We start from the raw sequence: 14,998 nt of genomic DNA, 5'->3' as shown, positions 1-14,998 counted from the left end.
TCTGCCATTCCTGGTGTTTGTCTTGGCTGAGATTAAGTCGGTTACATTAAAAAAAAGAACTGCGGTCACTGGAGATCTGAAACAAACAAGATCAGAAATTGCTCAAGAAACTCAGCAGGTCTGGCAACATCTGTGGAGAACCTTTTGACAAATGGTCACGTTAATCCTTGCTTCTCTCTCCTGACTTGCTCAGTTTCTTCAGTAGTTTTGGAGAGAGAAACAAGAATTAACAGGACCTTTTTCAGAAGGCTCTCCACAGATGTTGCCAGACCTGTTGCATTTCTCTCGCAGTTTCTGTTTTTACTTGTTACCTCAGTAGTGGGTTTGATCCTATAATCATCCTGATCAAAATGACTCAGTGCAACATGACATTGTATATCAACCTAGAAACACCTTGAGATTTCTTATCTGGCTTTTGGCAACAATGGAAAGAAAAGCTGATGGATTGTTTTTCTACCTTGACACCTTTAATTCCAATTCCAGTCGGCCCACGTGAGCCTTTGGGGCCTGTATAGCCTATGTGGCCCTATGAAGAAAACAAAGTATTTATAGAATCATTAAATGAAAGCAAAAAAAATAGTATTAATAATATTTGATTACTGTCTGACTGTAGAGTTGTTAACCCTTCGACATTGTGCTGGTGTCTTTAAGAATTAAAGATTGATTGCCTTGACACTACTTCCAGTGACAGAGGCAAAGCACCATACGGCAATAAACATTTTACCTTCTCAAAGAAGTTTTCTGGAAAATGTTAATTTAGAAGTTATTTGAAATATTTGAGGTAGTGTATGAAGGGTCTTTGTCGGAGTAATAAGTTGGGAGGTGAGACGTCATCTGATAAAATCTTCAGAAGTCTGTTAAAGAACATTATTAACTCTACCCAACCTTGTGGTCCATGTGATTTGAAACAGGTTATTTCTGCTATCTCCATGTTATCTTTCTTGCTGTCTTCAGCAAAATGAGTCGGTTTGATTTTCCACAATCAAACAAGCAGAGAAACAAATGTTTGACTACTGCACAAAGTTTAATATTATGTTCTAAAATCAAATCATCACAACTGAGTTTTGACTGTGGTACCTTTTCACATTGCAACAACAGGCCTTCAGTAGATCTCAGCCATTAACCAATAGCCTGAAATATTCCATTCACATTGACTCCCATATGTAGCAAATGTCAGCCCAATCTCAATGTCAATTTCTTTAGTAAATGGGGTCCAAAGTGGTTTAAAATAAATTAACATATTATTGACAATTGTTATAGTATACCCTACCCCAGTAATTTAAGAGAATATAAAAGATTTATTTGCAAGTTGTCCTTCCACACTTTGACTCTTATTTCCATTTGTTTAACTATAATGTCGTAAGCTGGGTGCTACAATATTTCAACATTAAAGCTCTTTAAAGAGAAAGAAAAATAAGAGGCATTCTAATACCCCAGGCAAACTCAGTACTGAATTCTTGTCAATGTTTCTGAAATCTTAGAAGTGCTGGCAACTGGTCCCAAGTCCAACTAAAATTGAACAACCTCTCTGTGAAAGTGGAATAGGGCATCAATAATTGCCAAAATACAAAACAAGACAGAGGGAAAAAATAATGGAGAAAGCAAATAACTGAGAAATAGTTGAACATTCTAGAGTGCATCCAATAAAAATAATTTTTCTTTTTTACATCAACAGAGATTTATTATTTTAAACTTCTGTGTTTTCAATTTGACTCTCATAATGCTATTAATTTATTTTGCAGCTTCTGGAATAATGTTTTATAAACAGAATTTCATTTCTACTCAACAAAACTCGTTGTTGTCTCTGAGTACATGAGGCAAAACCAGCCAGTGAGTTTTCTGTTTTATGTTTACGCACTCCCAAGCCTTACACTTTTCACCTGTCATAGGGCAAACAGACACCCACTGGAGGCAGAAAGCATGGGCTGTAAGATTTAAAGGTGGCGTGGTGGTACTGCTGTTGGACTGGGGTGGACCATGTCAGAAGTCACACAACATTAGGTTATAACCCAAGTCTTCACCTGACAAAAAGTCAGCACTTCAAAAGCTTGTGATTTCAAATAAACCTGTTGAACTCTAACCTGACGTCGTGTGACTTCTGACCAAGTAAAACTTAAAATCATTCATCTTGAAAAATACTGAACACAAAAAAATCCACAACCACTTAATGTGCTTATTTCAAGCAGATGACTTTTCCCCCCAACCTTTCCATTCATAATCTCCCTGGTGGAAAAGTAACTGATTGACCTTTTGAAGTATTTTTCCTCATTAAACCACTTGAGAGTGGAAATACCTTGGCAAAATTCATTTTGTTTGGTCTGTACTTATATCATGGATTCATAAACTCAGCAAATAAGGAGAAACATTTTACATTCATTGTTGTGTAAAAGTTAATATTCACCTCTTCTCGGTATCGAACAGTAATCCACTATGTGACAATTCACATTTTTGCAGGTTCATTTTCAATTTCCTCTGTTTCTTCCAAATGAAGTAAATCATCCCTGAGTACAATTCCAAGAGCTCTGGCAACAAAATATCCATACCCAATGTGTGAGCCTAAACAATGAGTATTAGTGGCCTATTTGACAACAGGGGACACAAACTAAACTTTTGCCTGCTACAAATTACACTTGCTATATTAATTGTATAATCATCAAGAGTAGGAAATTTGGCCAATACCATCATCTTAAGCCTGTAAGCACTGAAATCACATGTTCATTGTCCCAGTGAAATTGAAGAACTGAAAGCTTGTAACTGGGCTGTCTCTGTTCAGCACAGCTCCCTTTCTTACCATTCAGCCTACTTGGTTGCCAACAAAAAAGGCTGCTTTCAGTGATTCTTTTGAAATTAAATTAACTTCTTACCTTTGGACCAGGAGAACCTTGCCCTGGTTGTCCTTTTTCACCCTTTATTCCAGGATCTCCCCTGAGACCCTATGAGGCAGGACAAGATATAAAAGACATGTGAGACATCCCATATTACCAGCTGCAATAGTCATCTCTGTCCAGTCCCCTCTTCCCCAAATGTTGCAAATGAAATTGATAATGTTACTACAAGAGGAGTATTTTCATTATATGTCTTTGTCAATTATGTCACAATTACTAACTTTAGCCATTAATGTGATTTTATTAAGGTTTAGCACGTCAATATCCCAGGATTGATTGGACCTGCATACAGCAGAGTTTAGAAAATGAGAGGGATTCTAAATGAAATGTGTAACATTTGAACAGAACTGGTCAAGCTAGTTGCAGGGAGGGTATTTCCCCAGCTGGAGAGACTAAAACCAGAGAACACAGTCTCAGGATACAGTATAAAATCATTTACGGGGCAGAGGTGAGGAACTATTTCCCCACAAGGAACAGTGAGCCTGTGACATTCTGTACCACAGAAGGCTGTGGAGATCAAGTCACTGAATATATTCAAGTAAAAGATTGACAAGTTTTTGGATTTTAAAGGCGTAAAGACATGGCATTAAGGCAGAGGATCGACTATGGCCATATTAAATGGGAGAGCAGGTTTGAGTGGCGTATTCCTGCTCCTAGCTTCTATATTTCTATTTATAAAGTTCTAAGCCCTAAAATTAAGAACTTCAGGAAAAGTATACAATGTATCTGGTCACTTTAACCTGTTCATTGCTAACATTTATTTTTCTAGTCAAAGAAATTCAAATTATTACCACTCACTCTCATGAGTTATCCATAATTCCCAAACAACATTGTTTGCATCTTCTATATTCTAAATAGAACGGAGAGTAAGATGGATAGCTCCTGAAATCAGGCACAGGGATCAAATTGCTGTTCATGTTAGAGATGGTGAGAGTTTCTTTATGACTAGCAGCACTGAAGTTAGCCTGCACTACTAAAAGCCACATTGTACTTTTTGTCTGCCTGGAGTACGGGCTAGAATTGGTTACAGAATAGCTGAAGTTCTGCAAGAACACAAAAATGGTACAACAGGCCAGAGAACACTCTCCAAGGAATGCTGTGCTGGAGAACTTATTGAAGCAGATGTAACATCAAGACACCATGGGATCCCAGAAACAGCAGAATTTGTGGATATTGTCTGGGAAATTGAAGATTCTAATGGGAAATTCCCCAGCAATTGGAACCTGCAAAAAGAACCTCTTAAAGATGGAGAGTTTGGAATACTCCACCTCAGCTAATAGTTATGCAGGAAATGTTAGGGAATTAAAAGCCTAATTTAACTCCTCAATAACTATTCAGCTGACCTCCAACTCAGGATTGGAGTGGCAATCTGACTGCAAGGGAGCGAGTTCTTTTATTTTAACAGAATAAGGGATGCTCAAAAAGAGAGGGCTGGAGGCATTAAGGGCTAATGCAAAATCCCAGTGGTTTATATTAGGAAAGCCGGTCAGTGATTTGTTGATACCTTTTAAGGATTTAAATGAGTCAGTAGCTTAAAAGGGTCATGGAGAGTGTTACAACACTGGGATAGCGAGCTAAACCAGATGAACCTCACTATCATTGGAGTCACAACACAGCAAAATTAAAACATTCAAAGGCCTTCAGTTGTTCTGAACCAATCTTTAAAAAAAAGGTCTTGGATACTAAGATTTTTATGATTAATAATGTAATTTTAGCAGAACAAAGATTAATGAATGTAATCTGATTAATATCTACAATCTAAACCCAAACGTCTTAGACAATAACTCGCATTCTCCCGCAGACAGACTGACACATTGATACAGTTAAAGTATAAATTGAAAGGAGATAGAAGAACGATAATTTACCAGTTCAACTAAACAGTTTCAAATGATGAATGCCAACAATTGTGAAATCCTTGGATAATGAGTTATTCACAGGCACATGGAATTGCAGATCTTGTTTAAATTCCGAAGTTATTGGTCGGTGCAAACAATTTCAGTAGGCTGCTATGAATATTTATTACTTACAGACTGGGATTCTTTACTTAGAACATTCAACAATTCAATAGCTGAACAGAAAACTAGAGAAAGCAAAACAGAGTAGCCAGGCCAGAAGCTTCCCAAAATCTCTCCGCCTCCTGCAAAATCCAGTCAAAAATAGTTCCCTGTTTTTGTTTCCTTTTCATCAACTGTCTCTGTGGTTGACAGTTTAGCTCCTTTACTTGACCAATTCAACATCCAATCAGCTGCCAACCCTGAGCATAGCAACACTCAGTGCCAATTCATCTACAGCACTCTTAGATCAATAATTAAGTTATATTATTTTCTGGACCAGATCCCAAACAGACAGCTTCTGCCTTTGTTCTCTTCTCCTTCTGAAACTAGCAGCTGTTCAAAGTTCAAATCTTAATCTCAACTCACATTTCAAAAGCAAAAATTGAGAAAATTGTAATTAAAATAGTGATGGTCTCAGTGGGAGATGTAGAAATGTATTACATGCACAGCTTAACTAATTAACTCTCTAATACATGCACAGATAATCATTGAATGATATTTCCAAACTTGAAATCCATTCCAAAATAAAACAGAATAAAGATGGCAGGGCAGATGGTTGGTTGCACCAGTGTGGTCCTTAGCTACCACATCTGCAGAAAATATCTGCACTCAAGGAACTTCAGCTCAGATTTGATGAGCTGAAGCGTGAACTTTATGAATGTTATATATCAGACAGGATAGTAAGAACTGCCAATACTGGAGCCTAAGGTAACAAGGTGTGGAGCTGGAGGAACACAGCAGGCCAGGCAGCATCAGAAGAGCAGGAAAGCTGCCGAGGGTTCTTATCCAAACTGTCAGCATTCCTGCTCCTCTGATGCTGCCTGGTCTGCTGTGTTCCTCTAGCTCCACACTGCGTTATCAGAGAGGATATCTTGTTTCAGGGGGTAGTCATAAACTTTAAGCTAGATATGTCAGATTTTGTCTGTGATCAGCAACAGGAACTATGTGACTATGAGTGAAGCAAGTATGGAGCTTCAGATCATAGCACTGGATGAGACTCAGGCTTTCCATTTGTCCAAAAGGTTTAAAGTTCTTTCAGTTTGTCTGAATGAGAGCAGGGTCTCAAGGGAAGAAGAACAAACTGACCACAACACCATGGCACATGGGCAAATACAAAGGGATGTTGTTGTAGCCAGTGGCAGCAAAGTTAGATGGATAGAAATTGTTTTCTGCACTGCAAAATGTGAGTCCTAAACGTTGTGATGCCTGCGCAATTTCAGTGTTACAGGCATTGTCTTGGGACTGGAAGAACGTGGAGCAGGAGAGGGAATGATCCAGCTGTCATAGTCCATGTAGGTACCAATGACAAAGATGGCCTAAGATAATGGTTCTGCTGAGGAATTATGATTAGATCAAGGCTAAAATAGAAAACACAATACCAAAGATAACAATGGATTGATACCAGAGGTATGAGAGCATTTGCAGAGAGGATATAAGACCATGAAGAAGGTCTTATTGCACAGTGGACAGCATTCTTGTTTGTGAAAGTATCAGGTTTGGGTCCCATTCTAGGACATTATGGCTAAGGCAGGTACAGTCACAGTGTGGACCATTAGGTTGAAATAACAAGCTACAAACCCTTCCAAAACACGTCAATAACAGGCAGTAAGAGCAACAGGGATTCCTGGTGAGCAATGTGATGGAAAGAAAGTTGAAATCTACACCATCACCACCCATAGCGAACGATGACCACATGCATATAAAGTGCATATTGCCACTGCAATCTGGACCCCGTGAGTTACCACCACCAAATAAGCTCAGAGTTGAAATAATCACTCAAAAATTGGTGTGATTGATCAAATTGAAATCATTGATATTCTGGCCATCATACAGATATAATGACTAGGTGACCAAGAGAAAAACATACAATGTGGCAAAGATTAGTGGTATGCCAGAGGATTGGTAAAGTTTTCAGAAACCAGCGAAAGACAACAAAAACAAGTAAAGAGAGAGAAAATAAACTGTGAAGGTACACTTGTAAGTAATATCAAGATGGACAGCAAGACCTTCTATAAAATGTAAAAAGGAAGAGAGAAGCCAGAGAGAAAATTGGCCCCTTAGGGAATGAGGCTGAGGCTATAATGGGGAACCAGAAAATGGCAGACGGGTCAAAAAAATAATTTGCATCAGTCTTTACAGTAGGAGACATTAATAGCGTTCAAAAATGACTAAATATTCAAAGCATAATAGCACAAGAAATAAATTCAAATCATTATCACCAGAGAAAAAACAGCTAGGTATACTAAAACAGGGCAAAGACTACTCAGTGATAATAGAAACTGCAGATGCTAGAGAATCTGAGATAACAAAGTGTGGAGCTGGATGAACACAGCAGGCCAAGCAGCATCTCAGGAGCACAAAAGCTGACGTTTCGGACCTAGACCCTTCATCAGAAATGGGGGAGAGGAAGTGGGTTCTGAAATAAATAGGGGGAGGGGGGAGGGGTGAGGTGGATTGAAGATGGATAGAGAAGATAAGTGGAGAGGAGACAGACAAGTTAAAGAGGCGGGGATAGAGCCAGTAAAGGTGAGCGTAGGTGGGGAGGTAGGGAGGGGATAGGTCAGTCCAGAGAGGACGGAGAGGTCAAGGGGGCGGGATGAGGTTAGTAGGTAAGAAATAGGGGTGTGGGTTGAGGTGGGAGGAGAGGATAGATGAGAGGAAGAACAGCCTAGGGAGGCAGGGCAGAGCTAGACTGGTTTGTGATGTGATAGGGGGAGGGGAGAATTTGAAGCTTGTGAAATCCACATTGACACCATTGGACTGCAGGGTTCCCAAGCAGAATAACAGTTGCTGTTCCTGCAACCTTCAGGTGGCATCGTTGTGGCACTGCAGGAGGCCAAGGATTGACATGTCATCTGACGAATGGAGGGGTCGTTGAAATGGTTCATGACTGGGAGGTACAGTTGTTTATTGCAAGCCAAGCGGAGGTGTTCTGCAAAGCGGTCCCCAAACCTCCCCTTGGTTTCCACAATGTAGAGGAGGCCACAACGGGAACAGCGGATGCAGTATACCACATTGGCAGATGTGCAGGTGAACCTCTGCTAGATGTGGAAAGTCTTCTTGGGGCGTGGGATGGGGGTGAGGGAGGAGGTGTGGGGACAAGTGTAGCACTTCCTGCAGTTGCAGGGAAAAATGCCAGGTGTGTTGGCGCTGGAAGGGAGTGTAGAGCGGACAAGGGAGTCACGGGGAGAATGGTTCCTCTGGAAAGCAGACAAGGGTGAGGAGGGAAAAGTGTCTTTGATGGTGCGGTTGGATTGCAGATGGCGGAAGTGTCGGAGAATGATGCGTTGGATCCGGAGGTTGGTGGAGGGGTATGTGAGGACGAGGGGGATTTTTTTTGGTTGTTATTGTAGGGACAGTGTGGGATTGTGAGGGATGAGTTGCAGGAAATGTGGGAAACACGGTCGAGGGCGTTCTCGACAACTGAGGGGGGGGAAGTTGCGGTCCTTGAAAAACAAGGACATCTGAGATGTACGGGAATGGAATGCCTCATCCTGGGAGCAGGTGTGGCAGAGGCGAAGTAATTGGGAATAGGGGGTGGAATTTTTGCAGGAATGTATTTGGAAGCAGGTGTGTTCTAGGTAGCTATGGGAGTCAGTGGGCTTGAAATGGATGTAGGTTTCTAGGTGGTTGCCCGAGATGGAGATAGAGAGGTCCAGGAAGGTGAGGGAGGTGTTAGAGATGGTCCAGGTGAACTTGAGGTTGGGGTGAAAGGTGTTGGTGAAGTGGATGAACTGTTCGAGCTCCTCGTGGGAGCACGAGGCGGTGCCGATACAGTCATCAATGTAACAGAGGAAGAGGTGGGGTTTAGGGCCAGTGTAGGTGTAAAAGAGGGATTGTTCCATGTAACCTACAAAGAGGTAGGCATAGCTTGGGCCCATGCAGGTACCCATGCCCACCCCCTTTGTCTGTAGGAAGTGGGAGGAATTGAAAGAGAGGTTGTTGAGGGTGAGGATGAGTTTGGCTAAGCAGATGAGGGTGTCAGTCGAGGGGGACTGGTCAGGCCGGTGGGCATGATGCCACCCAAAGGTTGCAGGAACAGCAACTCATATTCCACTTGGGAACCCTGCAGCCTAATGGGATCAATGTGGATTTCACAAGCTTCAAAATCTCCCCTCCCCCTACCACATCACAAAACCGGCCTAGCTCATCCCCGCCTCCCTAAGTTGTACTTCCTCTCATCTATCACTTTCTCCCACCTCAAGCTGCACCCCCATTTCCTACCTGTTAACCTCATCCTGCCCCCTTGACCTGTCCGTCCTCTCCGGACTGACCTATCTCCTCCATTCTTCCCCACCTACACTCACCTTCACTGGCTCCATCCCCACCTTTTTAACTTGTCTGTCTCCTCTCCACTTATATTATCCTCTTTCCATCTTCGATCCGCCTCCCCTTCTCTCCCTATTTATTTCAGAACCCTCTTCCCCTCCCCCATTTCTGATGAAGGGTCTAGGCCCAAAACATCAGTTTTCCTGCTCCTAAGTTGCTGCTTGGCCTGCTGTGTTCATAAAGAATACTCAGTCCCTGAACCTGACGGAATGCATCCCAGAATATTAAAGGAAGTAGCTACAGGAATAGCAATCTTATAGAAGTCCTTAGATTCTAGATAAGTCCCAGAGGACTGGAAAACTGCCAATAAAATATTTTTATTTAAAAAAGAAAGGAGACAAACAAAACACAGGCAACAACTGACCAATTAGCTTGATGTCTGTTATTGGAAAAATGCTTGAGTTTATTATAAAGAATGAAATCACAAAGCATTTAGAAATGCATAGTATGATCATGCAGAATTAGCATGAATTTATGAAGAATTCTTTGAGGGGGTAACAATCAGGTTATATAAAGAGGAAGTGGTGGATGATACATAGATGAATTTTCATAAGGTATTTGATAAGGTGCCACACATAGGTTACTTAATGAGAAAAGAACCCATGATGTTGGAAGTAGACTATTAGCTTGTAGAGCTGGCAATCTAACAGAAGACAGAGTTGGGATAAGGTGGGCATTTTTGGGATGGCAACCAGCAGCTCGTGTTGTGCCACAGGGATCACTGCTGGGGCCACAATTATTTGCAACGTGTATATTCATAACTTAAGTGAGGGAAGTGAATATGCTATACCCAAGTCTTTTTTTAATAGAAAGAATTATAAAGCAGTTGGCAATTATAAGTATGAGGGAAGTAATATCACCGACCAATCCCAAATTTATTAGACCACATTTTACATACATGGGCATTGTAAGATTTCTCCACAATCTATTCTGAAGCTCATAAAGAATTATATAATGTATTAAGATAGTTTTCCAAATACGCTGATCATATCCCCTATTAAAGACACAGTGCCAGTTCTTGACAACAATTCTGCATAGACAGTTACACTAATTAGGAGGTTATTTTATGTGAAGCACCGAATTAATTAATGGCGGGACAGACAAAGAAACAGCATCTTTGTCACTGTAGCCAAGTCTCAAAGAGCCGCAGTTCTGGTTGTTCATCAGACATGATGACATTTTGGCATTCTGCGCTCAATTTTAGGCCAAGAATGAGACATTTTATTAAATGTAATGTTCCTGGCTACTGCATTTTGTTGTGGCAACTGTTGTAGAAGGTCATCTGTGGCACAATGCCCTATAGTGTGTATTATTCTGAATATTATTTTAAATTCAAAAGTTTTAGCACTGAACATGTTTGGTTAGATTCTCATGCTCATGGAGTATGCCCTCTGACACTGTTGCCAAATGGCCTAGGTGGAGGTCTCAAAGAGCAAGCAGTGAGCTGGAGTCACTAGATACCTGAACTGGTTTTCAGTCAGGGATCCTTGGCACCTAGTTTCTATCTGGTGATCGGTAGAGTGGAAATCTGCATATTAAGGAGGTGGGATTTGTTAGTAATGAGGGTGATGAGTGATAATCTCTGTTAATAGGTCTCTTGTTGCTCACTACGAATTTTGTCTCAATGCCCAGGAAGTAGTTGGAACATGCATTGAGTAAAGTCTTCCTTGATGTCTCACAGGATTCTCCCAAATTTCTCGTCAGAACCCACGTTAGTCAGGGCCTGGAAAGATTCTGCCCATTGCATGTTTTCTGGCAGAGCTAGGACCAGACCCTTGTGGTGACATGCTCCTGCTCCCTTCTGAGGTCGGTGCAATGCAGCTCCACCTGCAAAGGTAGCATCCCTCCTGGAACTCACAATACTGCCTCCTGACTAGTACTATGGAATCAGGCTGCATGCTCCCTCGTGTGTAATGCCGTTATGGTTCATAGAGTTTCCCAGGTTGAATTTCCCACAGACTTCAGTTCAGGGTTCACCCTCCCTTTAATACAGAAGTGAATTTATCAGAACAGCAGGCTGGCTTCACCGTGTAGTCTATAATGCTGTTTGCCACCCCCCCCCCCCCCCCCCCCCCGCAAACACAGGCAACATGGGTGAATAAAGAAGCAGAGTTGGAGCTACTTAGGTCAACTGCAGAATCATTGTGACAAGTGGGTGTAACAAGTTTGTCTGTTGCACATCTCAATTTGAATAGGTATGGCAAGGTCACAACTTGCAGGCCCCACTCCAAGAACTGGGAATCTATATCAGTGGTAAGCACTCACAACTCAAGGTTAAATACACTACAAAACTTGCTTTTGTTTGCTTCGATGTGAAAGAAAACCTTCCAATAGAGCCATCTAATGTACTCAGTTTGCTACAGCATTTGTCTGTGGTCTTTCTCAGTGAGGCATCATGTAGCCCAACTTCTATCAACATGTCTTTAAACAGGCAAGATACTGTCTGTTCAAAGTCATGCACTTTTGTTTACAAAGCATGGTTGCATACCATATGATGTTAATCCTTTTAGCTTCAATGTGTATTCCATAACATTTCACAGGAAAAACTACTCAGGAAAACTCAAAGCCTGTCATCAAGAATTCCTGCTTTAACTAACTTACAGCGCTGAGTTATTTTTACTAAACTCCCATTCAAGTCTTTTAATTATCATTTAAAATTTGTACCTGCTTATCACCATTTTGCTAATCAATGCAGCTTAACTTTTAGTCATTTATCTAACTATAACTTGAAGATATAAATCAAGTCACTCCTATGCAGGAGTAAGAAAATGTGCGAACTTAGCAATTCTTTTATTCCGTAACTATATCTTTGCATCCCTGGTAAACTATCACTGAATCTGCATTGTAACTCCTCTTTTGCTGTTATTACAAAAGAATATTTGAAGCAGAAAACATTCCATGGTTAAGTTATAAAGCGTGGGTAAGTACATAGTGTGCAAATGAACAAAACAATATCCTAAAACTAATGCATTATTGTTACAAGTGTTTGTTAGAGTTCATGGTTTGTAGGACCAGTAAGGAGCCTGTGTGAGCTCTTGATGGAACAGATGATTTTTTGAATATTTTGTTGGGTCTACTGACACTGGTTTCAAAGTTTGAAGTTTTATGATTCAGACTGTAACTGAAAGAGAAACTGAAACTGGTCGAAATTGCATAAAAGGCACCATAGTCCATGTTCAAATTACCTAACAAGAAGACTGAAGAAAATGAAAGCTGGATCCTGGAACCGTCAATAGACAAATATAAGGTTGTTACAGTTGTTTCTGTTATTTAAATTAATTGACGCACACACTTGACTATATGGTGTACAGAGTTGTCACTTAAGGTTGAAATATAGGTAACATTGATGAATCCTAACTATGAAGCCTTGTCATAAGCAGAGTGGAGGAGATTCTGGAAAAGTCTGCCTTTTTGTTGAATGTCGTACTTTTGGAACATGATTTGGAACACAAATTGAATATAAGTTGGTGGCTTGATCTTTGAAGAAACAAAAGTAGGATTTTAGAGACAACAAGGTGTAGAGCTGGATGAACACAGCAGGCCAAGCAGCATCTTAGGAGCAGGAAAGCTTAGCAGCATCTTAGGAGCAGGAAGGCTGTGTTTATCCAGCTCTACACCTTGTTGTCTTGGATTCTCCAGCATCTGCAGTTCCTATTATCTCTGAAGGTAGGATTTTGTTTGACAAAGATCAGATACTTGAATTAATATTTGGCTAAAATGTTGCCATTAGTGTTGAGTGAGTTACCAAGTAATGTGCAATGTAACAAATATATTTCATATTCAACTGAGTTCGAATTTTAAAGTGATTGGTTTTCTTGTTGCTGTTGTTCAATAAATTCACTTCTTTGATTAGTTGATCTCCAAAGGGATCAGAACAATAGATTTGTGATAACCAATATTATAGATCATGATGAACCCAAGCAAAACAATTCACAGCAAAATGCTGAGAATTTAAATATAGGCAGATGTTTTCTCTGCCAGTGTTTTCCAAACCTTTCCATGGATTGGGGGATCTCCTGAAAATGCTGTCACACCTCGGTTCCTGTTCTGAAAATAAGCCAAGATTTTTCTCTTGCAGGACTGTAAGCAGGAGCATGGGCTGAACTGATATCATTTTCAATGTGTTCGCTCCTAACAATGGATTGACATTGTACAGTAAAAGGCATAGAAAAATACTGGGAGTTACATGTAGAAAAACTCACTAGTCTTTTTTGGGCACAGAATGCTGTCTTCAGATGAGTGAAATACAGTTAACCATATCATCAAACATGGTTGGAGCATGACCATGTTGGTGGGAGGCGAGAAAATCTTTTCACTTCACATCACAGTTTTCTGCTTGCTGTATCAACTTCACTTTGCCTTCTATAAACACCGCTAAACGACTCTCGGGTTTAGCCATATTTGCAGATTTGGAATGATCTCAATATCAAATGATACTTTGCATGACTTCATGCCTTAACATGGCCAATTTCCACTCCAACCAGTTGATGCAGTCATATAGCAAGCATCCACAAATTCAGCTGATCCAGAATTACCAGTTACCAAACTAGAATGCTGGTTGTCATAGGAATCCTTAGATTTCTTATTCTGCCAGCAGGAATAGCTGATAATTTTGCCAGAACCAGATTTTCAGCATATCCTAATTTGATTCAGTGTGATTTCACTGTAATTCATTCCTTTTCATTGCAATTCCACAAATTTATGTCTGACTTGTCCTTATAAAGGAATAACAATACATATCCTCTTTAAAAGCCTTGAGAAAGCTACTATCTTCCAAAGTTTTCTGTTTATTCACAGTTTTCATTGTTTCTGCATAATCTAAGGGAAGGAATTCAGTAAGCTTCAGTAGAGTTCCCCTGTGATTTCTTAAATTTCCTGTTTAGCTCTGAGCCTCAGAATATTTCCATATTTTTGAACAATTATAAATCAAATTTTATTTTCTTCAGATTGTCTTCACTATAAACTAAATTATATAACAGATCCAATGCTTCAATTACCTTTGTCAATCATCATAAATAACAATGGAAAAGTTACAATGTCCTGTACCAGACTGAGAAGATTCCCATAAATGTGTATGGGGTGCATAATTAGACCAAACTCGCCTCAGTTGCAATTCCTCCTATGTCAGGTAATTCTTTCTGAAAGATTTGAATAAGTAATTGAATCATGAGAAAGGCTGAATTGTTCCAGAATAATTATATGATCAAATAGCGTTTTGAAAATGATACAAACATTTTCAAGTTGCTGCAGGGTCACTATATTTAATAACTGACATTTAAAGTTGGCTGAGATCAGTCCAAATACAAACAGGACATTTTTTGCAGAAGTTACAATTTTTCAACTGCAGTTTCATATCTGGAAGTCAAGGTGAAAATTAAACTAATTGATGATAATTTACAGTTGAGGTAGTCCCACTGTAATGAACTTTTGCCCAAGTTACAACAGGATGCAAGGAGGATTCCATAGATAAACAGTCCTTTGTTATGGCATATAAATCTAATGAATAAATTGATAATCCTAACGTCTTGATTTATCTTTTCTAGCTGTATGGCTGGAGAGACGGTCCTGGAACGTGAGTGTTAGATTCCTGGAGAATTAGTGCCATTTTAAAGGGAGAGACAGTTTGGACAGGAAGGGGTGCCCCTGAATAGAGCAAGCATCAATGTCCTTGTAGGGTAGTTTGCTTGTGCTTTTAGAGAGGGTTTAGATTAATTTGGAGGGGGTAATGGG

General features: G+C 40.2%; 1 protein-coding gene across 3 annotated transcripts in view; it reads right to left on the bottom strand.

The window, feature by feature from the left end:
- LOC125448583 (collagen alpha-1(XXVIII) chain-like) overlaps positions 1 to 14,998 on the bottom strand; it is a 237,635-nt gene that overhangs the window by 103,454 nt on the left and 119,183 nt on the right. For all 3 annotated transcript variants that reach the window (XM_048523982.2, XM_048523988.2, XM_048523976.2), the window contains exons 14-15: positions 2,865 to 2,933; positions 458 to 526 (exon numbers count right to left, since the gene is read on the bottom strand). In XM_048523982.2, the coding sequence (XP_048379939.2) occupies positions 458 to 526; positions 2,865 to 2,933 (138 nt within the window). The remainder of the gene's footprint in view (positions 1 to 457; positions 527 to 2,864; positions 2,934 to 14,998) is intronic.

This window comes from Stegostoma tigrinum, chromosome 2, assembly GCF_030684315.1.
Source record: "Stegostoma tigrinum isolate sSteTig4 chromosome 2, sSteTig4.hap1, whole genome shotgun sequence".
NCBI classification, from domain to species: domain Eukaryota; kingdom Metazoa; phylum Chordata; class Chondrichthyes; order Orectolobiformes; family Stegostomatidae; genus Stegostoma; species Stegostoma tigrinum.
This window is presented reverse-complemented; position numbering and strand designations above follow the sequence as displayed.